At 37.3% G+C, this 24,370-nt stretch overlaps 1 protein-coding gene across 5 annotated transcripts in view; it reads right to left on the reverse strand.

Annotated features, from left to right (window-relative positions):
- Positions 1-281: 281 nt before the first annotated feature.
- Positions 282-24,370, reverse strand: part of fes (FES proto-oncogene, tyrosine kinase) — a 35,713-nt gene continuing 11,624 nt past the window's right edge. For 4 of the 5 annotated variants that reach the window (XM_051899480.1, XM_051899479.1, XM_051899477.1 and 1 more), the window contains 16 exons: positions 21,925-22,021; positions 17,336-17,519; positions 15,767-15,904; positions 14,173-14,292; positions 13,179-13,301; positions 10,205-10,394; positions 8,757-8,837; positions 8,441-8,677; positions 8,235-8,357; positions 6,392-6,445; positions 6,150-6,268; positions 5,973-6,067; positions 4,496-4,619; positions 3,872-4,029; positions 875-1,006; positions 282-775 (listed from right to left, as the gene is read on the reverse strand). In XM_051899480.1, the coding sequence (XP_051755440.1) occupies positions 642-775; positions 875-1,006; positions 3,872-4,029; positions 4,496-4,619; positions 5,973-6,067; positions 6,150-6,268; positions 6,392-6,445; positions 8,235-8,357; positions 8,441-8,677; positions 8,757-8,837; positions 10,205-10,394; positions 13,179-13,301; positions 14,173-14,292; positions 15,767-15,904; positions 17,336-17,519; positions 21,925-22,021 (2,109 nt within the window). In that variant the 3' untranslated portion in view covers positions 282-641. The remainder of the gene's footprint in view (positions 776-874; positions 1,007-3,871; positions 4,030-4,495; positions 4,620-5,972; positions 6,068-6,149; positions 6,269-6,391; positions 6,446-8,234; positions 8,358-8,440; positions 8,678-8,756; positions 8,838-10,204; positions 10,395-13,178; positions 13,302-14,172; positions 14,293-15,766; positions 15,905-17,335; positions 17,520-21,924; positions 22,022-24,370) is intronic. The other variant, XM_051899481.1, reaches the window with a different exon arrangement.

Here is a 24,370-nt window from a genome sequence, read left to right on the forward strand (position 1 = left end):
TTGCTTCATATCAAAAGCAACAAAGCACAAAGATTATTGCGATTTATTGGATGGGAGGCACGCTACATGTTCATTCATCAACTGAAAACAGACTAGACTAATTGATTCTTGGGATTTAAGAATCGATATCCATTCGTAAAAATGAGAATCGATTAAAATCGAGAAATCGATATTGTTTACCCAGCCCTAGTTATAATTGACTTTAGAGTCACTTTATTAAATTTCAATGTGTCCTTGCTGAATAAAAGTATTAATTAATTAAAAAAATCATACTGAAAATGTTATATTAATAATTATTAATACATTTATTTACAGTTTTTTCATACAATTGAATGTACAGACTTATATAGGATCACATTTGTCATCTGCAAAAAAACCCAAAAATAATTTATTTGTTTTTTAAACATCAGGATGTCACCAATAAAACCTTTCGGAACACAACATTACACAGAATCGAATATAATATAAAATCAAATATTCTTAATTATAATAATAGCACTCTGTCAGAAGGCACTGATGGTGCACTTTACAGTATATGCATTCTTGCTTTTTTTCAACTGTGGCACACAAATGAAAAAATAAATCCTTTGCTTTGGCCTCATCATAAAATAACTGCACTTACATGTAAGCATGTGTGTGTGTTACCGACTTAAAGCATACAGATCTGCCTTTAGCTTTCGAAATGAGGGTCTTTTTCTTGGATCATACTGCCAGCACTGACACATGAGGGCATAGATTTCATCCGGACAGTTATTTGGGGCTGGCATACGATATCCTAAAAACAAAAACAAGACATATAACCAACCCTTGCTTTGCAAACAGGCAACAGCCGTAGTTTTATGTGTGTGTGTTATATGTAGAGTGTGTCAAGTACCTCGCTCCACCTCGTCTCTGGTCTGTTGGTTATTCATGTTTTGTGGTATGGTATACGGTGTGACTCCTCTGGAGAACGTCTCCCACAGCAGCACTCCAAAACTCCACACATCACTCTCAGTGGTGTATCGCCCTGATGAAACAACAGAGAGCAGCATTGAGACATAAATCCATCAATCATGACCAGTCAAGCATAATGCAGTGTTGTTTGGGATACTCTTACCATAAAATACTAAAGAAACAGAACTACAGAACTAAAACATACAGAGTCTAACATCTGTTTTAGTTCTTTTTTAATGGATCAATCCTTTGGCAATGTGTGTTTAAAAGCATTAGTTCACTTTGAAATGAAAATTACCCCAAGCTTTACTCACCCTCAAGCCATCCTAGGTGTATATGACTTTCTTCTTTCTGATAAACACAATCAGAGTTATATTAATAAATATCCTGACGCATCCAAGCTTTATAATGGCAGTGAATGGGACCAATGAGAATGAAGCTCAAGAAAGCCATATACACCTAAGATGGATTGAAGGTGAGTAAAGCTTGGGGTAATTTTCATTTTAAAGTGAACTAATCCTTTAAAAGTGACCTATTATACCAAGTCTTGATTTTGTTTTTGGGGTCTAGTAGTTTTTTTTGCTAAAAAAACACATTATTTTACACATATTTTACATATTTGCTGCTCCTCTCTTCCCAGTCTGTCAGTAACACTCTGTTTAGTTCCTGTCTCTATGAAGCCCCTCCTTCTGAAAAGCACAATGTGGTCTGATTGGTTGGCTGCACCAGTGTGTTGTGATTGGTCAACTGCTTCAAGCACATTTTAGAAATGTCCCGCCCCTTACCATGGGTTTCAACCAAGGGTGGTTTCTTTATTAGGGCAATAGGTCGATGCACCACCAAAGTGAGAAAGGGACACATTTTTTTCAACCACAGTGTTACGTTAGCTGTCACTGCAAGGCTGTTTTGTTCTGCCTCTGGATATAGGCTATAGTCCAATCAGCATCAATCACGTTCTGTGGAGTACCGCCTCTTTTTGGGTGATTTCACTCTGGCCGAGATTTGCCCCGAGTGCTCCCATAGACTTCCATTCAAAAACTTTTTTTTTCAAACTGCAGGCACTGCAATGCATTCTCTATGGGTTCCGGGAGGGCTAGCACTAACGTGCTTTCGTCATCATACGTAACCTTAACTTGTGCAACGATTGGTGGAAACGTTTCTATTTATAATCTTTAAGCTAAAGTGACATCCAGTAATTTCCTCAGTGCATAACTTACATTTCAGACATTTTCTCCATCTGTAAATGTTAGAAAGTCGAGAAAATATTTCCATTTTGCTGTCCAGGAGACAGGAGTGGAAGCACAAACTTCCGTGAACGAGCGCCGCCGTGGGCATGCGCACCAAACAGACGGAGCGCAATAATTCTGACTAAAATATACATTTAGCTAAAATATTTGTTGTTGATTATTTGTTTTTGTTTGCGAACCTACACCTAAGTGTATTTTTTATGATAGTAAAACTGTAAAGTAACTGTAAAGTAATTATTGTAGGGTAATCATAATAGATTAATAATTAGTCTGTGCTTTTTTTATTTTCAGTTTTAGTTTAGTGAATGTAACTTCTGCTTTAAAAAGCATTATTTTGTCTTTAGATTGTAGTGTCACAATGTTAGAATGTAGGTCTCATGTAATTTGACCCCTTTTTTTGCGCATAATATAACATAGACTACATGGTTAAATTCATGTTTGTTTTCATAGTCTTCAATACGAACATTGTAGGAAAATATTGGGCAGGATATGAAATAAAAAAAAAAATTAATTTAAAAAAAATGTTTTAGATAAGCAGTAGTGATACATTACATCACATTAACAATTAGCCCATTCTGCATCTCTAATTCTTTTTTTTCTTTTCTTTTTTTTTTCTCTTTGTGCCCCCCCAAAAAATTTAGCACCAGCCGCCAATGGTTTCAACACACTACTAACTCACTCAACCTTTATTTTAGGGATGGGCGATATGGCCTAAAATCCTCTTGCGATAACGATATATATTGCGATATATAAATTATAATAGAACCATTTCAGAACAGGTTACATAGACCCTTAAGAAAGCCAAACTGCTAAATGTATTTTTTTTTAAGAAATAATCAATGATCAATAGCTCTGATCATGGCTTTAAAGCCGCGTCTCTCTACCGTTTGAAAAGGGACCATGTCCTTACACAAGTAAACAGTTATGGCCCTGGTAATTTCAATCCATCGCGGGCCTAATATAAGGAGTACCTTTTGAAAATGACTGTTGGATTGAGGTTTGGATCAGTTCCTGTTTTTTCTGTACTGCGTTCTTCGTACTGGATCTTGCGGTTGGCTGCATTGCCTGGCAATGCTGGTATTCAACGACATGCTTAGTTTTGAGGTGGTAGAACAGATTAGTCGTGTTACCTCTCTTAGCTGGAACTTTTGCCCCACACACTCTACAGAGTATATTTTTCTGCTGCTCGTCGGACGGCTTAAATCCAAACCAAGCCCAAATAATAGATGTTGCACCGGTCTTTTTCACGAGCTCCCCTGTTTTGCTGATGCTTTCAGCCATGTTTATTCAAGATGACGAATATGATGATGCGTTGCAGCCGGCTGCAGCTCGTGGCTCTAAATTTCGCAGGTAGATTGCGTCATCAACATGCATTATCGCGATAGTGCAATAGAATTAAAATCTCTATCGTAGGCCAATTTTGTATCGTTTATATCGCATATCATTTATATCGCCCATTACTACTTTATTTTTGCATATGCCTTGGGCAGGAGGAATATTGTGACATGTTTGTTCCCAGAAGAAAACTCAAGACTACAATGGAGGCGTTTCAGGGAGTTCAGAAACAGTGACACTGATATAGAGAATAACTCCTGTTGGAGTGGACTTTGTAAGACCTTTTTCATGCTCAACATTACACACTATAGAAAGTTAATATAGCATAATAGGACTCTTTTAAGTGAAGTTGGTACCGTAATTGAGGGCCTCTGGTGCCGTCCATTTGACTGGGATCTGCCTCATTCCTCCCGTAGCAGAATAAACACCATCCTGCTCCTGACGAGACATACCAAAATCACTGATCTTCACCACGCTCTCCTCTCCCACCAGACAGTTACGGGCAGCCAGATCTCTAGAGAGAGAGAGACAGGGAAAATTAGAGAGATTTATTGTAGGTTGCTTTGAAATAAATAAAAGCATAGAGAGAGAGAGAAAGCAAACAAAAAAAAAGTATAGGAATGACAGACAGAGAAACAGAATGCACTGACTCTATTAAAACTCAATCCTCTCGAGAGACACTGAAGCGTTTGACACAGCATGAGGGAAACTATCAAATGGAGCAGTGAGGTTTCATTTCCTCTAAGTCTCATTATCCCAAAATCTTCCCATTGGGCATTGCTTGCAAACCGCTGGTAAAAAAACTTAACCATAATAGAGAAATACCTAGAGTCTACTTATTCCATTCAATAAAAACCAGCTGTGAGCTCTTTATGAGGTCTGCTAGTGCTTTATGGATCTACTTTAGTTTCTCAGCATCTTACGGAGTATATCATTTCACTATATTTCATTGTCCTTCTATTTCATTTTCAAACTCTCACCGATGTATGCACTTTTTGTTTTCCAGGTACTCCATGCCAGACGCAACATTTTCTGCCATCCTGATCAACATCTTGGGCTTCAAGTTGTGGCCTTCTGTGCGCAAAAAGGTCAGAAAGTCCCCTCCTGTCAGGAGAATACACCATCAAGAGACATGTTTTGTGGCTTGAACATTTTAAGATATTAGTTCATCATCATTTATTCATTGATTTAATCCTTATAATAATTTAAAAATATATATATTAATTTAATAATAATAATAAATAAGCAAATAAAAAAGGAGTTCCTTTATGAATCTTTTCTAGGTAAATAAATAAATATTTTATTATTTCCTAACTTTAATAATTTATTATTAATTTAATAATACAACAATTTAATAATAATAATATCATCTCATGATTTTCTACATATGTTTGTTCTTCAAAAAATAACTTAACACACGAATAAAACACGAATAATGATTCAGTCGTTATTTGAAGCACCAAGTTTAATTGCTTTAAACTTTTATCACAATACTTCTGTGATTAAAAGAATATTTGTAGCAAAGAAATAATGATACTGTGTGTTGAAAAGACTGTTTGTGAAGCTGTTTCATATGACAACGGCTCTCTCTGGCTTAGCGGCAGTGCAAACACATGTTGTGTCCCAGTTCGCCTACTATACTATGCCCTAAAAGTATGTTCTGTTTCTGTGAAGAAAAAGTACATACTTTTGAGTGTGTAGCAGAAGAGTATGCAAGCTTTGGGTCATACTACTTCGTCATAATTGTGTCTTTAACGGATGCTCTGTCGCTTAGTTACGTGCAACTTGTCACCGTTTAAACTGCCCTGTCAATCATCTTGTCACAGTTAAAATCCTCCAATTTAATTTAATTTCCTACCGTTTCGGAGAGAAATGTAGTCGCACGTTGATCTGCCAGTCATGGGTCTTTCACGTGAAGAACTCTGCTCATGTTTTCATAATGATGCATTTAAAAGTTAATGACCGAACACATCGTTATAAAAGTTCACAATGCTGTTGCAGATGAAATATAATGTGGATAACATTTAATAAATATCTTTTCGTCAGGTTAGATATTGATTATTAATCACTCAAACCCTTTTATCTTAACCGCTCTGCTTAACCGTCGGTCTCACACATCCGTCATGTTTGTAGTTTTTTAACACTTTTTATTCGTGTTTGTAGTTCTAATCGAATCCTCGTCCACAGCGCAATGGGTTGTGGGCAATATTAGCCGTTAAGAGTGTGCACGGATCTGCACTTCGGATTCTAACTGGACCATCCGGGTATCTTTGGAATACTCATTTCAACATACTACGGTTTGGGACACACTAATTCTAATTTCGAATACTATTTAGGACGGATACTATGCGAATTGTGACGCAGCAACAGATTTGAATGTTCTGATGTGATTTTGTAAAATGATCATTTTTGGGTGCATTGTTCCTTTAAATGATTTGAATGAACTCCTAGATGTACCTTGGACTAGCTCCATGATGATATATATTGGCTGTTTTTGTGTGCAGACGCCGATTAGCTTCACTATGTTTGGGTGGTCGTACTGTTTTAGGATCCTGGGATAGAAAAGGAGATATGTTTAGTTAAATGAGAGTGAGTATACACAGTATGTGTGTGTTAATCAGTGTATATACAAACCTGGCCTCCATTAGGAACTTGTTCTTGTGTTCTGCGGGTAGATTCTCTCGGCAGGCTTTCACAGCGACTGGCGTGTTGTCTGAACGCAGGCGGCCACTGAACACCTCACCAAAGTTGCCCTAATAACATCCAAATTATTACAAGAAGCAACATCATTAACAAAGAACTGGTTTGAGCAGTTTTTTTTTATCTTTACCGAATTTTCAATCCTTTTATATAACACAGAAGATATCCGGGCTTACCCGACCAATGCTCTGTCCAAGGATGACATCACCGTGCTCCAAGACCCACTTATCCTAAAAAAACACCCCACAAAAAAATGAATTAATCTATGCAAACATAATAATGACTGGTCAATCACAGCACTCAGCCATCCTAGGTATACAGTATATGACTATCTTCTTTCAGTCAAACACAATCAGAGTTATATTAAAAAATATCCTGGCTCTTCCCAGCTTTAAAATTGGAGTGAATAGTATCCAATATTTTAAAGCCCAAAAAAGTGCATCCATCCATCATAAAAGTAATCCATACGACTCCAAGGGGTTAATAAAGGCCTTCTGAAGTGAAGCGATGGGTTTTTATAAGAAAAATATCCATATTTATAACTTTATAAACTATAATAACTGACTTCCAGCAAGCGCAGAGGAGAGAGCAAAACAAAACACCGGTCACGAATTAGAAGTCTAAAACAAGAATTTTTAAAGAGAAATGTCAGAGGAGCTTGAGTTTGTTGTCCAGCCCTATTTGTTTGAACCGCGAGAGGCGTCTACTCTCACCTAAGCTTATGCTACGCCTGCGTCCTACGCCGGGTCAGAGGTCACTCTTCAGCCAGTTTAATATTAATTTAATAATTAAATAATACCAATAATAATATTTATTATTGCTATTATTATTATGGATGTATTACATATTTGAATAATTTAACAGTTTAGTGTAATATTAATGTAATTATTATTTATTTCTAACTACTACTACTAATATTTTTAGATTGTGAGTTAAAGGATTAGTTCACTTCAGAATTAAAATTGCCTGATAATTTACTCACCCCCATGTCATCCAAGATGTTCATGTCTTTCTTTCTTTCTGTCGAAAAGAAATGAAGGTTTTTGAGGAAAACATTCCAGGATTTTTCTCCGTATAGTGGACTTCACTGGGGTTCAGTGGGTTGAAGGTCAAAATGTCAGTTTCAGTGCAGCTTCAAAAAGCTCTACATGATCCCAGACGAGGAATGAGGGTCTTATCTAGAGAAATGATCTGTCATTTTCTAAAAAAATTAAAACTGATATACTTTTTAACCACAAATGCTCACCTTGCACTGCTCTGTGATGCATCACGCATTGCGTAATCACATTGGAAAGGTCATGCGTGACGTAGGCGGAAGTACAGCGGTATGGCGAAAAACTCCATCTCATTTTCTCCTCCAATTTCAAAATCGTCCGATATCGTTGTTTTACCTTTTTTTTTGTAAAGGACATTTGGCTTAATCTTTGGATGTTCGCTTTGTAGACACTGGATCGGTACTTCCGCCTACGTCACGCGTGACCTTTCCAACGTGATTACGTAATACGTGACGCATCGCAGAGCAGTGCAAGATGAGCATTTGTGGTTTAAAAAGTATATACATTTTTATTTATTTTAGAAAATGACCGATCATTTCACTAGATAAGATCCTTATTTCTCGTCTGGGATTGTGTAGAGACCTTTGAAGCTGCACTGAAACTGACATTTGGACCTTCAACCCGTTGATCCCCAGTGAAGTCCACTATATGGAGAAAAATCCTGGAATGTTTTCCTCAAAAACCTTCATTTCTTTTCGACTGAAGAAAGAAAGACATAAACATCATGGATGACATGGGGGTGAGTAAATTGTCAGGAAAGATCAGATTGTAGAGAGCACCGTTATTATATTCTGAAGTAGGCAGGGAAAGGGGAAATTCTTATTCAGCCAAAAAGGAACTGATACCATTATAATGACAAAAAAAAAAGTCCAATTAACAACCATGCCATATATATATCAGCCTGTCACTACTCAGCAGTAATATATATAGTAATTGTGAGACTGATTTGGGATCAGTGATAAACCTTGAGGATGGGTTTCTTCAGCACAATGTCTGTCCTCTTTGTGACATTTTGATGGGAGCTGAGGAGGTGATTCATGAGCAGCGGTACAGAGGCGAAGCCCTCACCGTCAAGACGATACACACCCTAAAATAAACACACAAACGTGACAGCTTACCACTGCATACACCATGTACAGGAACAAAAAAGCACCTATAAAACACACTCACGTCTGTACTCTGAATGAGGAAGTGACGGCACTGGCCGCCCCAGTGCACAGACAACACGTATTCTTGTTTGCCCTGGCTTTCTCTAACCAGGAAGTCCCCATCGTTCTTCAGCAGTTCCTGAACCTCCAGACGGGGGATGGCCCCGTGATACCAGCCTTGCTGGGTCAAGGGCTTCTCTGCCTCGGGCACTGGCGTCAGGGCGGGGGGAACCTGGCGAGATGTATAAAATACACTACTCTACAGAAAGTTGTAGATACAACAATGAGCAGGGAAGAGGTGCGAGAGGAAGACTGCCACCAAACTCAACACCACTAACCGTATACTTGGGCTTGAACAAGCTGCTGAGATGGCTCACGATTACATCCATGTTGATGTGCTTATGTTCTTTGTCACGTTCCTGCATGAAAACAACATGACGAATAAAACAACAGCATGACAAATGAAACTGTACTTTTATTAATACCTCTCATAATGCACTTCTTGTGCTTCAGTGAGTGACTGAACAGTGGAGTGATTCGTAGGATGTAATGTGTGTTTTTTATTTATTACAGTTTATCAGTTCACTATACAGTATGCTGTAGCATTCATTAACAAAGTGTTGTAAATTAAAGCAATAAGCCCTGTGAAGCCGTGGTTTACAGTGAATTTATAACAGCTGAGGGGCGTTGTTAGGCACAACACGGTGCGGAGTGCTTAAAACCCCCTTTGCTGTTATAAATTCACAGTAAACCACGGCTTCACAGGGCTTATTGATGTTATAAAACGGTTACCACACAATACAAATATAAAAACCATAAAATATGTATCAATGCAACTTTCATGAAGTAAAATCACTAAAAGGCTTCCTACCGCTGGAAAAATAGTCCCTAACAGTGAACAGCAATAGAGGTTACATATATTACGCCATTAGTTGGTGGCAAAGATTGTCTTTATGAGCGAGTCACTCAGTCGCAAAGACATTTATATTGAAACTTGTTGTGAACACAAAACAAGATGCAAATGCTTTGACTAGCTCGGGAGATCAGCTAAACACAAATAAAAATGATTTACAGTGGAATCATGTCTCAGTCTTCTGATATATGTTAGAGAAACAACCATATTCAGAAAGGTCAAACAGCAGCATGCAAGTCAGGGGAGCTCAGAGTCAACAAGGTTGCGCAATTCTCATATTTCAAAATCAATGTAACAACACAGCATGACTGGCTTTGAGACTTTACAGTACATCTCTATGGCGCTGCATTTTACAGCTTTGAAGAAGCCACTAGATTCTTTACAGGGGCCATATCAAGTTTTTTTTTTTTTTTTTTTCAGTCCAATTATAATGTTCTATAAAGTAATAAAAGTTTCTACAAAGTTTATTATGACTATTTTCTCTCTATCCCTTCGAAATACATGGGCCTTATCAATGATTCACTCTGGGGTTTAGAAATAATACTAGTTATCTATGCAACTTCCTTCTACCTTGACTAAATGGACAAAGTCAACAGATGTCAAGTCGAGTCAACTTTCATTTCAAAAGATAATGAAAACCCCAAGATTTCTCATGATCTTATTACCCCGTCAACCTGCCAGTAAGGATGTTTGAAAAGTCAGATATGTAGCTTTTATAATACAGCTGGATAAACTTGGAAAATCCGAGTCTTAATCTAAGCTATCCTGAAACCTTTTTAGCAAATCAAGTGAAGTACAATGAAAGAACGGAAAGCATGTGTAGGAATATCTGAAGCTCTGAGGACAGATTTATTGAGATGAGAGTAGACTCACTGAGTTGTTGGAGGTGACAGATATCCGATCATCATCCAGGCCGATAGCTGGGACCTCATTACTGCCCAGAGACTGAAGTTTATCGGCCAGAATCCTCCGCTGGGCCTCCAGACGAGCGCGAGCCACCATGGACAAAACTACCTGCTGTCTGCTGTCCTCCAGAGCATTACGCTTACTGAACTGATACACCCTAAAAAAACAAGGGAGGAGGACAAGCTCACATTAATGCAAAAAGTGGTGAGAATTTGGTGAAATCTGGATGTTCCTAATGTTTTAAAATTATTTGATTAGATTAATTTTGATTCAGTTCCTTTTATTGCCACTGTTGAGGCACAAGAAGTTGATATACACTATATATAATATATTGCAGAATGCTTTCATTAAAGGTGCAGTAAGCAATTTCTGAGAAACGCTGTTGAAAGTGGATCAGACCTAGCACCACAACAAACTTGTAGGCAATCAGCAGTAGGGGGCGTGTCCACTCATAATGGGGGAGGAGAGAGAGTGAGCCAATCAGCAGTAGGGGGCGTGTCCACTCATGATGGGGGAGCAGAGAGAGTGAGCCAATCAGCAGTAGGGGGCGTGTCTACTCATGATGTTGGAGGAGAGAGAGTGAGCCATTCAGCAGTAGGGGGCGTGTCCACTCATGATGGGGGAAGAGAAAGAGAATGCCAATCAGCAGCAGGGGCGTGTACACTTATGATAGGGGAGGAGAGTGAGCAAATCAGCAGTAGGGGGCGTGTCTACTCATGATAGGGGAGGAGAGTGAGCAAATCAGCAGTAGGGGGCGTGTCTACTCATGATAGGGGAGGAGAGTGAGCAAATCAGCAGTAGGGGGCGTGTCTACTCATGATGGTGGAGGAGAGATAGTGAGCCATTCAGCAGTAGGGGGCGTGTCCACTCATGATGGGGGAAGAGAGTAAGCCAATCAGCAATAGGGGCGTGTACACTCATTATGGGGGAGGAGAGAGTGAGCAAATCAGCAGTAGGGGGCGTGTCTACTTATGATGGGGCAGGAGAGTGAGCCAATCAGCAGTAGGGGGTGTGTCCAGTCATGATGGGGGAAAAGAGAGCGCCAATCAGCAGTAGGGGTGTGTCCACTCATGATGGGGGAAGAGAGAGAGAGCACAAATCAGCAGTAGGGGTGTGTCCACTCATGATAGGGGAGGAGAGAGAGGGAGCCAATCAGCAGTAGGGGGCATGTACACTCATGATAGGGGAGGAGAGAGAGTGAGCCAACAGGGGAGGAGACAGAGGGAGCCTATTAGCAGTAGGGGGCGTGTCCACTCATGATGGGGGAGGAGAGAGGGTGAGCCAATCAACAGAAGGGGCCGTGTCCATTCATGATGAGGGAGGAGAGAGAGTGAGCCAATCAGAAGTAGGGAGTGTGTCCACTCATGATGGGGGAGGATAGAGAGAGTGAGCAAGAGATTTGAAGGAAGACTGTAGAAAGAGATATGGCTGACAGACATTACAAAAGTCTCTTTCAGAAGATGTGTAATAGCGCCCCCACCATATAACATGGATTGCCGGAAATTTTTTACGTCAATGGCAGGGAAGCATTGTGTCATAAATTACAGAAAATTCTGTCAATGGCTGGGAAAGAGTTAAAGGCTTGAAATGGACTTATGTTATTTATTGCAGCCTTTCACTTCACAGCTCATGCACCAGCAGGATAGTTGCTAATGTTTAATCTCAACTTTTTTTTTTCATAATAATGCACACTAATGAATCATGCACAATAACACTAGAAACATTTATTATGAAAGTAAACGGTAAATTTTTTGTTCACCACACATAAAAATACTTCATTTCTGTTTCTGCTGTATAATACACAGCAGTGATGGACATCTAATATTAAACATGATGGCAGTGTGTACTGCATGTAAGATGTTTGAATCTACTTGGAGCATAACTTGAGCTGGTTGCTCCAGGGAAAAAGCTTCTGCTAAATAATTACTTACTAGGGGTGTAACGGTTCTCTGTAAAAAAAAATCAAACCTTACCATTCTCTACCCACAGTTTGGCATGCACTTGCACCACGGTTCATCTCAAATCTGATGATGCATACGGATCTATAATATGGTTTGTTGTAAATAACAACACATAAACAGACAGAGTTCGGATAATGTATGTTTCAGGCGATGGATATGCATTCTGGCTTCCCCTAAACTTAGTTCATAGTGCCGTATGCTCTAATATGTTCAGTTCAGTGTTATCTGTGTTTAAAAAGTAAACTCATCTGAAACGCGCACACAGAAAGCGCGCAAATATTGAGTTCTCTTTCAAGTCTTGTGCTTGAATGGACAAATTCACACAAAAATGATGTCAACATGCCTGTCTTGGCGAGTATCCTAGCAGACATTGTTGGTAATGTCTTAAGTAAACGTAAACAGTCAAGAAAGAAAACACATGTGTATCAGTGTCAGTATTTTGGATCCGTGCATTAGTCTTAAAGTGACAGCAGCCTAATATTCCTGCTGTTGTCTGTGTTTTTAATGTTAATCAAACAGACAAAGAAAGAAATCACTCACTGCTCTTGACTGAAAAGCTTTTGTAACCTTAATAAGGATTAATCTTTATTTAATTTTTACATTTGATTACTTTATTCAAATTCTGTACCTGAAAACTACTGTTAGACCTACCTGAAAAACCTGAAAAACATGTTTATTTTATTTGTATCTTTGCTCTATTGTATTTATTTCTGCTGTTGCTTGTAGCTTGATTATTTGTTCTTTTTTTCTTTATTTTTATTTGACAGTAGTCCTGAACATGTACTGAACATACTGAACCAGTTACCCTAAAACCATGATAAAAACCGAACTGTGAGTAATCTGAATCATTACACCCCTATTACTTCCCTAAAAAAAGATGTATAAACTTCCTTTTGGAACTCTATTTGGCATTTAAATTGCAAATCTGCAGTAGAGGAGCTCAGTGAACTGTGGTGCGTATGGAGAGCTAACTGACTCACCTCTGGCCGATGTTTGCAGAGCCTTCCTCATTCTGCAGTTCCAACTCCAGCTGGTTGACAGTGGCCTGCTGGGAACCAAGAGTACTAGCAAGACACAAGAGCTCCTCCTCCACAGCGGTGAGCCTTGGAGAAGAGAAAATACGAGAAGCCATGAGAGCATAAAATGAGTTGTGATGCGAAGATAGTCAAAATGCTGAGGGCCAGAAATATTGAGTAACACATTATTTAATATGTGTGTGAATCATGGAGCGTGACTATATTTGCTTGCATGTCAGGCCCAGCGTCAAGAGGGGGCTGTCTGTTCAGTTAATGTGATCCGCTTTAGTCTGTGGTCCTTTTAAAACTTTCCTGAGTGTGTGAACAGCTTTGTGTAGTGCTGTTTTCTTCACTTCAGATGCAAAAGTATGTGCAGGTTGTGATGCCATGATGAATGTATGTTTTTGTGCTTTTTACATGACCACATGATGAATTACTAAATGTGTGTTTAAATTTTTTTGGGGGAAAAAACAAACAAACAAAACAGTTTAACGCATTTTGCAGCTTGTGTGAAAACTGTTAAGTGTTAATAGTTTTGTAAAAGTAACTCTTTGTTATAGAAAACAGCATAATGGGTTGGGGTGTTCTGCTTAGAGTGGATTTGAGTGTGTGAGTAATTGGAAAAACCAATTATCTGGTTCCTAATAAGCTTAAGTTGATACCTTATGGCCAAAACACACGCACACACACACACACACACACACACACAATAATCAACTGAAAAACAAACAGACTATGCAAAAATACAGTATCAGATCAGATAGATCGATAGAACATTTCCTAACCTCCAAAAAACACACACAAACACACACAAAGATTGTTCCAAACATTCATATGACAGTTTCAGAAACAATAACAAGGATCCTGAGGGTTATGATTTCACTTCTGTCTTTCTATGACATTTGTGCTTTCACTTGCACTATTATGCTACCCAGCGATGAAAGAAGAAGAAACTCACCGATGCTGGATTCCCTCTACAGTGAGCTCATTGAGCTGCAGATCTTCAGGCTTCAGGCCTTCAGCATCCTCCAACAAACTGCTGTCAAACTCCACACATGCAGGAATCTCTCCTCTTGACCTGCACATAAACATACATGGGTCAATGACGTGATGGGTCTTTTTTTTTTTTTGTCCAAAGGCCTTAATAATAATAAAAAAAACAAAGATATGACATCCAAAGTATGTAAGGTAGTACAACTAGATCTCTTCTATTGAATCCAAAAGGTTTTAATTATATTTTATACATATAAAGGTATTTTAAAGATTTTGAAGTGTCAAAAGGTCATTCGGTTTAACCATCCAAAGGCCAGTTCAGCCATTTGATTTGTGATTAAAATATCTTAAAATGTAATAAATGTATATATTTTTTATTCTGGCATGATTTTATAACATCATATATCAACATAGTGCAAAATGGTAATAAAATTACGTGTTGAAGTCGTTGCTTTGTTATGAGAAGAAATGAATTTCATTGATGTCATTTGGAGTAACCAATTTAAAGGGACCATTCTGGATCAAGTCATGTGGTCAATATCATGCAACAGGATGTGACATCATTAAGACACCTGCAAAGGACCACATGGTTGTGAAGCAAAGTAACTAACTCTCTTTTAACTATTTGAAAAATTCATGTTTTCACTTGCTCATACGCATGTCCCGAAACATCAGGTCATTTGGTACAACCGCTGTAAAACACAGAAAATGTTGTAATATTTTAAAAACTTGTACTAAATACAAAATGTTTGATTGTTCTTTTGCTAGCTAGCTAGCAATCTAACTAGCTAGCTAACTAGATATCAGCCTGTTAGCAGTGTTTGAAAATATTGTCATTCGGTATAACCAAAAGTGTCATTCGGTAAAACCGACATTTTGGTTAAACCGAATTACTTTTTTGGTAACAAATTTTGTCCATCTTGTAAAAAAAATGACAAAAGCAGTGTTAAATGATTATAAAAACCATATAATCTCATTGTTAACACTTAATAAAACTTAATTATATCTCCCTTATGTTATTTTACACTTTTAAAAACTTTATTCCTTAATGACCCACATACATGTGCATGCAGAACGATCCCAACTATCCATTTAAAGGTAACATGAAAGGAAATTTGCAATGTATTTAAAACGCATAATATATAACAGAATATTTATAAGGAAATCGTGCAGGAAAAGACTTGATTTTAACAATCATTATTTGATTGGACTGTAAAAACTGGGCTATGATGTTATTAGTTATATTATGTTGCCCAGCCCACATGGCCATAGTTATTTATAATACAGTAGCTGTTTTGCCAGTGTTCATTTATTTTTGGACCTATTTTATGTTTTTTATTGTAGCCTTTCACTTCATAGCTCATGGACCAGCAAGGTACATGTAGATCCTAATAAAAGATTGTGAGCAACTGTTTGAGAAAGTAAACAGGGTCAATTATGATTTCATGTTGACTTTAGGAGATAAAAAGTTAGCAAGTGTGGGCAACATCCTTTTTTCTTCTGGTGCAGGTTCCCATTGCATTCAACAAAAACTGGGAACAAAAGGGAACGGTATATACCTGTTCTGCTGAATGAAGCTCTCGTACTCTTTGTGGGGCTGGATGGCCTTCAGGGCATTGGCCATTTCAGTGTGAACACTGACCACCTCTTCATGAAGCACACTGGACAGATCAAAATATTCCTGCAGAATCTCCTTCCTAAGAAAAAGTATGTCACATTAGTCATGTGTATTTTCACACACAAGACACTCAGCAAAACTACTTCTTCTTTTTAACTAACTGTAACTATGAGTAACGACTATTTACATTGCTTGTGAGAACTGAACAGGATGACATGTCACACATTGAGAAAAAGCAGAAGTCTATAACTGTCACTGTGTCGTGTCACTTAAAATAAGGCAATGAGTGCAATGGGGTATAAAAATAAGGCCAAAATCTCCTAGTAAAGGTCAGTGCCGATTAGTGAGGTGGAGCCGCAGTACCAAGGTCCCGCCCACACTCAATCGCAAGCACAGCTGTCAATCATAACGTTTTTATAGCATCAAAAAATTAAAAAAACACTTTAACATACGTTAGTTTGGCTCGCGTCCCATTCGATTACATAGAGAGGGCGGGGTTTATGACCTATACTGCAGCCAGCCACCAGGGGGCGATCGAAATGCTTTTGGGGGAACCTACCGGCAGACAGGTAATGAGTGCATGAGCGAGTGGTGGGGGGATTAAGTCACATTCGCTTATGAATTCCATGAATCAATCAATTCAAAATGACTAAATTTTATAGTTCAGTATCTTGCATCCTTGGATATTACTGTCGGCCGTTCAACATTCCTCTATTGAAACAGTCATCACATATTAAATGTTTAGATACTTGCATCTTTCCACGCACTCTTTCAGCGGTAAAACTAAAGCTTTGTGTTGGAATTCGCACTCGTCTTCTGTGAACGGTAAAGCCCCGCCTTCTTTGATCTGATTGGCCATCTCACTCATTTTGACTCAATGACGAGTGCTGTTAAACTGCTAAGATAGAGCAACCTAAAACTTTTTGTCATCCTAACAACAAACAGAGCTGTGCGTAATGTCAAGAATATCATACTGTCGGACAAACTGGCCATTTCTAATTTTTTGGGGGGACTATTTCATACATTTATATTTCTTATCTTATTAGGTTTAAAATACATTTACAATGAACGACTGCTATTCAAAGAGTAAAAAAAACATACCTAATGCAGAAGACGACGCCTGTTTTTCAGAGTTGCGTAGATGTTGATAGTTGAAGAGTCAGCGTTAGAGCCCCCCACTCCTTTAGTTATGGGTTCATTAAAAGAAACTATGAATATTCATTTTGTTTAGTTAGCCTGCTATTTAGCTTAAGCGTAAACTAAGGCGCGAACAGAATGAGAAGAGTCCACTTGGGTACCGAGAAGTTGCGAGAGAATGGGTCTCTTTTTGGTTTTTCAGTATAGTATTTATTTAAAATAATTTAGCCTTAGCTTACTCATTCTACCCACTAAAATAATATAAGACATTCATAGCTCAGACAAAATCATAATGCAACTGCATAGCTTTGTGATTAGCTTTTTGATTTCACTGTTTAACTTTAAAGTGCTGATGCTATTGATGTTCACTCACAGAATAAGCACCATTTCCTCCTGTAGCGTCTGCAGGGCTCCCAGTAGGGCTGGCTGACTTTGACCATAGTGGAGTTGGTGATGCACCTGGGCGGCCTTCACCGACAACACATACTCATTGTGGTGTTCATGCAGTTTCAGAGTGGCTTTAATGTAGCGCTCCTTCGCTTTTTCACGTTCTTTGTCTGTACAAAAGGCCAACCACAAACACACAAGAACTTGTAATAGAAAGGTGACATTACAGCTGTATATCAGGAAGGTACGAGAGGCAACAGTTGTGTTTTTTAGACACAACAGGCAGTGGACTGTAATAATAATAATAAATACAGATGCAAGCACAGGGCTCCAGACGGTCGCATTTGCGAGTGATATTTTTGCTAAATTCACAGTTATGACTGTAAGATTTGCATGTTATTTGCGTGTTCCGTGAACAGTGGCCTATCACATCATTTGCTGTGTTGACGTAATTAAACGAGATGCTGCATGTGAATGTTTCACTGAGTTAGAGCTGCGAAATATGAATAGGTAGGGAAAAATTTCACACACCAAACAGACGCCAAAGAACTAGAGCTGATGAAAGCCGACTGTGTTGTTGCCTCGCGTCGCCTGCGTCGGTGCAAAACAGCTGCATTTGAACACACTGTTCTGCTCCTGCGTAAAGGAGACAACTGCCTATTTCTTCATATAAATTCGTCTATATTCATCATGCAAAAGGGGAAGCTGGCTCTACAGACTGCAGATACACACACAATGCAGCGCGTGCTTACCCTTTGAATATCAATCATGCTGATCACTTTCATTATTCCACTCGGCTCATGCTCATCAGATCAATTTAAGGTCATAAAAAGTCTTCAGTGCCTTAAACAGTATAACAAGAGTATAAACGATCATTTTAAGGCATCTTATATTTTGTGGATGGAAAAACAAATCGCGATACACCCTAGTGTGATTATTAACTTTAATTTCATTAAATAAATGTGAGCGCTGCATGATTTAAAGTCAACAGCTGTTGCGCGTTCTTCAGAGCAGCTCGCATTCAATGATTAGCGCACATTTGTCAACCGATTGCTTATGAGCTAATGATGATCAATTATCACAAAGTTTACTTTATATTATTTATATTATATTGTGTTGTAAACGGTTGTAGCAACATAATTTTTTAATCATCTTCTGAACTTGAATGAGCAGCAAAAGTAAAGTACATTTCAAAATAAGAGTCCCGCTGTATTTCAAAGTAATCAAAGTCAAGTAGTATGTATATCAATTGCCCCTGTTTATTTGGTTACACAAACCAAATTTAATATATATTTATATATTTATTTCCATATATTTATATTTATTTTCATTTGATTCAAAATAAACTGTTGTAACTTCAGGAAGGAAGGACTAAGAACATTATTTGACACATATTATTCAATATAAAGATTTTACTAGCATTAGGGTTATTATAATCAACTAAAACCATTAAAAACATTTTTTTATTGCTTGAAATAAATGTTAATACTAAAATAAAAATCTATACAAACTAAACAGACATGTTTAAAAACAACAAAAAATAAAACTAAAAACAAAACAAAAAAATTAAAACTTAACAAAAAAGGAAAGCAGAAAATATAAAAATCTAATCGGACTCAAAATATTAACAAAAACTATAATAGTATTAATTGAAAATAGTGACATTCATTTCCCAGAAAAGTCAGAAGAAGAAAAAGCTGAAACTGTAAAGGGGAGATATAAACACAACAGGATGACTAAAAGTAAGTGATTTTAAAATTTTAAGTTCATTGTTGTGTGGCTATTAAAAAAATTATTTGGCGCCTGTTTTTTGAATTTTTGAATGAATTTTTTTTTGTCTGGAGCCCTGAAGCAGCAATTAAGGGGCGAAGCACAAAGAAGGCATGATAAGTCATGCCAGCATGGCTGAGAGCATCAGACCCTAACCCTAACCCTAACTGCAACAATGAGCAATTAAAGACATTTTAAGATGATTTTAGGTAAAATGGCTGAAAAATCATAAATATACTCACTAGTATTATGATTTAATGGTTTATCACTTTTGACTAATAGGTGGCGTTGTTATGAAATTGACGCGGTGTGGTCAGAGTAAGGTGACAATGACAAAAAGTTTGGTGTTAATATGTCAAAGCATTGCCAAGATACAGCCTCTGACTCATTTTGGCATTATGCCATCAGCAAAAATGGTTTCGTCTATCAACACCAAATCCATATTTTTTTGCTGGCCCGGTCTAAAGATGATCTGACTCAAATTTAGTGAAAATCGGACAAACAGTCTAGAAGGACTTTAAAAAGTAAGTTTTCAAATAAAATCAAAATGGCGGACAGGAAGTTTGGCCAACAATGGGAAAATTGGTATCTATGTTCTTGGCATGACCCAAGGAATCTATTAAGACCAGTTTCATTACAGTAAGCAAAACTAATAAAAAGCTATTAGCATTTTATTATAATTTTTGACAACAAGGTGGCACTGTATAGAAACTTTTTGAGTACCTTCAGGGCATGATGCCGATGATACCGAGTTTCGTAACGATATGCCAATGCGTTCGTAAAATATAGCATTTTACGACAAAATTCAAATTGGCCGATGCCCAAAATTGATGATATGGTTCGACTCGGCATGCTGCATCAAATCTAAAGAGACCAGTTTTGTGTTTTTTGGCCAAACTGTTCAGAAGTTATAAGCAAAAAGAGGCAAAACTGTGCAGGTATCCTCAGTTCATGGTTGTCATAACAAACAGCAAGTTTGGTCAGAATACGCTAAAGCGTTGCAGAGATACAGCCTCAATGGTCTGAAGATGATCTGGTTCAATTTTTGTGAAAATCGGAGCAACGGGCTAGGAGGAGGTAGGTTTTTTGGAAAATTCAAAATTTGGATGATGGAAAATTATGTCATAGAGTGCAATTTATTGATTATTTTTATTGGTTTAAAATACAAGTACATCAAACAAACACAATTCACATGTCTTTTGAAATTGTAGGTTTTGCAAATGTCAAGTAGGCTACTTTACTACAGAGCAAACAGGAAGGCTGCCCATCTCGCTCATTAACAGCAAACTGATTCTTCCATTCTTCTTACCTTTGCTGCTGATGCTACGACTCTTCTGGTTTGCAAGTGTTGCTTCATTGTATGTTCCTCATTTCGTTTTCTCCTCTAATAACAAATTTGACCATTTTGATCCCTAAATTTACAAAAATAATGGCTACTGTTGGAATTCTGCCAAAGCGTGCGCTTGTAAGTGTTCGTTAACTGTGTAATTGCGTCAGTACATATAGGCCTGCGAGTGTCTAAAAACAATAAATGCCCACCAAAATTATTTTATACAACATTATAGCTCAAATTTATATTTGTTTAATCCATTTTAATTTTAATTTAAAAACAAAAATAAATTGTAAAACTATAATTTATTTTTTAAATTGTGGTCGGCATATCGTGGGCCGCATTTGCATTCGTGACGGGCCGCATGCGCAGGTTGAGAACCACTGTGTTAGAGACAAACCAAAATTGCTGTGGTTAATGTTCAGACTGTCCTCTATCTGTGTGCCAAATTTCATGAAGTGGTTCTATGGGCTGTCTTAGACTCAAGAGCAGAATAATAATAAGAAGAAGAAGAACACTGAAGATTACAACAGGTGCCTACACACCTTCGGTGCTTGGCCTCTAATGATAACAATTCACAATTTAGCACTGCTATATACACTGTAAAAATGACTTTAAGTTGTAAATAAAACAAAGATTACTGGAACACACAAGAAAATACTATTTCAGTCTTTCTACTTCAAAATTTCATGGTTAATTCAATGTTTTACTTGCCATAATTATTTGTGAAATTTACTAGCAATTTCCAAGTGAAAATTGTTTCAAATAAAATCCTATCAGTTTTTTTTTCAGTGTATATTTTCTTTACAATAAAATATTAATTTTATATTACTTACCATCTTAGTTCATGATATTTGAACTTAGGTTAAGACTTTTATTTAAATTATATTAAAAAAATTATAAAATTATATTAAAAATTACACTACCATTCAGTGGGCTCACTTCAAGTTCAGATGACATCAATCAATCTAACAATATCATGTGACATGGAAGACTGAGTAATGATGCTGGAAATTCAGCTTTACCATAAAAGGAATAAATTACACTTTAAAATATATTCAAATAGAAAACAATTCATTTAAATTGTAATAATATTTCACAATATTATAATTTTTACTGTACTTTTGATCAAATAAATGCAGTCTTGTTCAGTGGCGTGCACAGGGTTTGGGTTTGCACCCTGCCTTTAATTGCACGTAGTAACTTTCAGTCATTTTGTGGTGCCCCCCGGAACACAATTTCACCCCCCCCCCCCCCCCCACTCTCTTGTTTCCTCTGTAAGATTTCTCTCCTATTGTCTGAGTAAACAAGTGCCTTGTTTATACATAATATCCTAACCTTTTTCCGTATTTAAACAATAAACAGTTCCTCTTATTGTACATGCATCTCTTTCATCACAAGATATGCTTTTCAGTCAAAATGAAAGGAAAGTGGCCATGCTTTTTAGAGAACTAGACAGCAGAGAGGCATCCTACCTTTGCTTGCTTCTTGGTATTTTCTTTTCGCCTGTGCCGCGTCCCGTACCAGCTGTCTGTAACTGGACTTGACCCGGTCCAGCTCGGTTTGGGTGACCTAACCTTCCACAACAGGACACAAAATAAAAACAAATAAAAATCCAGGGTTGTGCATCAAAATGAGACAGGTGTCATGTGCAATCAAACTTATTAAGGACATGAAAGGATGCTGAGTGGCTAGATTGGCGCTTAAAACGTCTTAAAATGCACATACTGTATGTACACCAGGGAAATCTAAATTTTCTTGGGGGAGCATGCCCCCGAAGCCCCCTAGCAAACTACATTTTGTGAACTCAGTAATTATGAAACCCTGTACGGCTCAACGTGTATTTCTCCATATATGCGCGCTTTTGGACTAAAGGTTTGTATGTGCATGCACAGCTGTGATCAAAAATAAATGGGACCAAACGCGATTGAATGTAGAGGTTTATGTCTCATTATTCTATTCAAAAAATCAATTGATTTTGCATGATTTTGCATTCCTATCAGAAATTATGAATTTTTAGTTTCATTGTAAATAGTGGTGCAAATATCGAAGCTATCTAATCTAAAAAAATAAAAATAAAAATTTTTCAAAACATATATATATATACACACACAAAAAAGTTGGGACACTGTACAAATTGTGAATAAAAAAGGAATGCAATAATTTACAAATCTCATAAACTTATATTTAATTCACAATAGAATACAGATAACATATCAAATGTTGAAAGTGAGACATTTTGAAATGTCATGCCAAATATTGGCTCATTTTGGATTTCATGAGAGCTACACATTCCAAAAAAGTTGGGACAGGTAGCAATAAGAGGCCGGAAAAGTTAAATGTACATATAAGGAACAGCTGGAGGACCAATTTGCAACTTATTAGGTCAATTGGCAACATGATTGGGTATAAAAAGAGCCTCTCAGAGTGGCAGTGTCTCTCAGAAGTCAAGATGGGCAGAGGATCACCAATTCTCCCAATGCTGCGGCGAAAAATAGTGGAGCAATATCAGAAAGGAGTTTCTCAGAGAAAAATTGCAAAGAGTTTGAAGTTATCATCATCTACAGTGCATAATATCATCCAAAGATTCAGAGAATTTTTTGAGATGTGTTGATGCCATGAAATTTAAAATCAACTTATTTTTCCCTTAAAATGATACATTTTCTCAGTTTAAACATTTGATATGTCATATATGTTGTATTCTGAATAAAATATTGAAATTTGAAACTTCCACATCATTGCATTCCTTTTTTATTCACAATTTGTACAGTGTCCCGACTTTTTTGGAATCGGGTTTGTAGTATAGGTTAGTCATACACAAATATAATTTTAAACTGATAATAATGTACGATGCTCTGTGTGTGTGTCTGTGTCAGAGCATGCGAGTGGAGCGTGAGCTCAAACCAGAATACCCTTTGTGACATGCTGCGAAAATATGTGAAATAAGTTTTTTCTAGTCAACTAGTAGTTGCTCATTTAAACCATTCGTTGACTACTCACATTTATATTAATTTTTTAAATACTGGAAAGAATAAACCATAATAATGAGCGTCTAATATAGGCTATATAGCACTCAAGCGCACACATAAAGCTTGCCATAAAGAACCGGCAAAAGTAATGATTATGAATGTGACAAAAACAGCAAGGAGACATTTTAATTGTTTATTAATAAAGTAATGTTTTCTGAATCAGTGTCGGCTGCAAAGTTGAATTTGACATTGCTGACTCTCATCATCTCCACATAATGACGCGCCTAGAGAGAGAATGCACATTTCATTCGGATTACATAATCAGAGAGTGGCCTATTTCTTTTCGTTTTCAATTATTTCTATTAAAAGTAGACATTTCAAGCTTTCTATAGATATATTTCTCATGTCTGTGAGGCAAGCAGCCGCTAAGTTTCGGCTCATTTAGCCTATAAGATGCGCTCCAGTTCACGTGCAAGTGATCGCGCCGGCACCTCCATGCCATGATTATATTGTCTGCTATATTTGCTTCTTATTTATAAAATCCAGGCAATTGGTTGATAAAACATTGATTAAAATTAAGATACAATTTTTACAAAACAAAATTCATTTTACAGTGCTTGAATATTGTTGTCTTTTACTGCATATGATAATTCATACTCAGAAAGTAGAACTGAAATTACATTCATTACAAGATGATTAGTTAAAACATTTCAAATACACCTGCAGATTATTTTTATAATCATGTATTTCATCTTTGAGGATTTCTTAAAAATAGTGTGTAAAAATCTCGTCTCGTTCTCGTGGACTCAATATTGTGTCTCGTCTCGTTTCGTGAGCTACCTGTCTCGTCACACCCCTATTATTTATAGATTCACTGCTGAGAATCAATTTGACATGTTATTAGCCTGGTTTAGATATGAGGAAGAAAATGTGCCATATTGAGCTAATAATA

Source organism: Ctenopharyngodon idella, chromosome 7 (assembly GCF_019924925.1).
Source record: "Ctenopharyngodon idella isolate HZGC_01 chromosome 7, HZGC01, whole genome shotgun sequence".
NCBI classification, from domain to species: domain Eukaryota; kingdom Metazoa; phylum Chordata; class Actinopteri; order Cypriniformes; family Xenocyprididae; genus Ctenopharyngodon; species Ctenopharyngodon idella.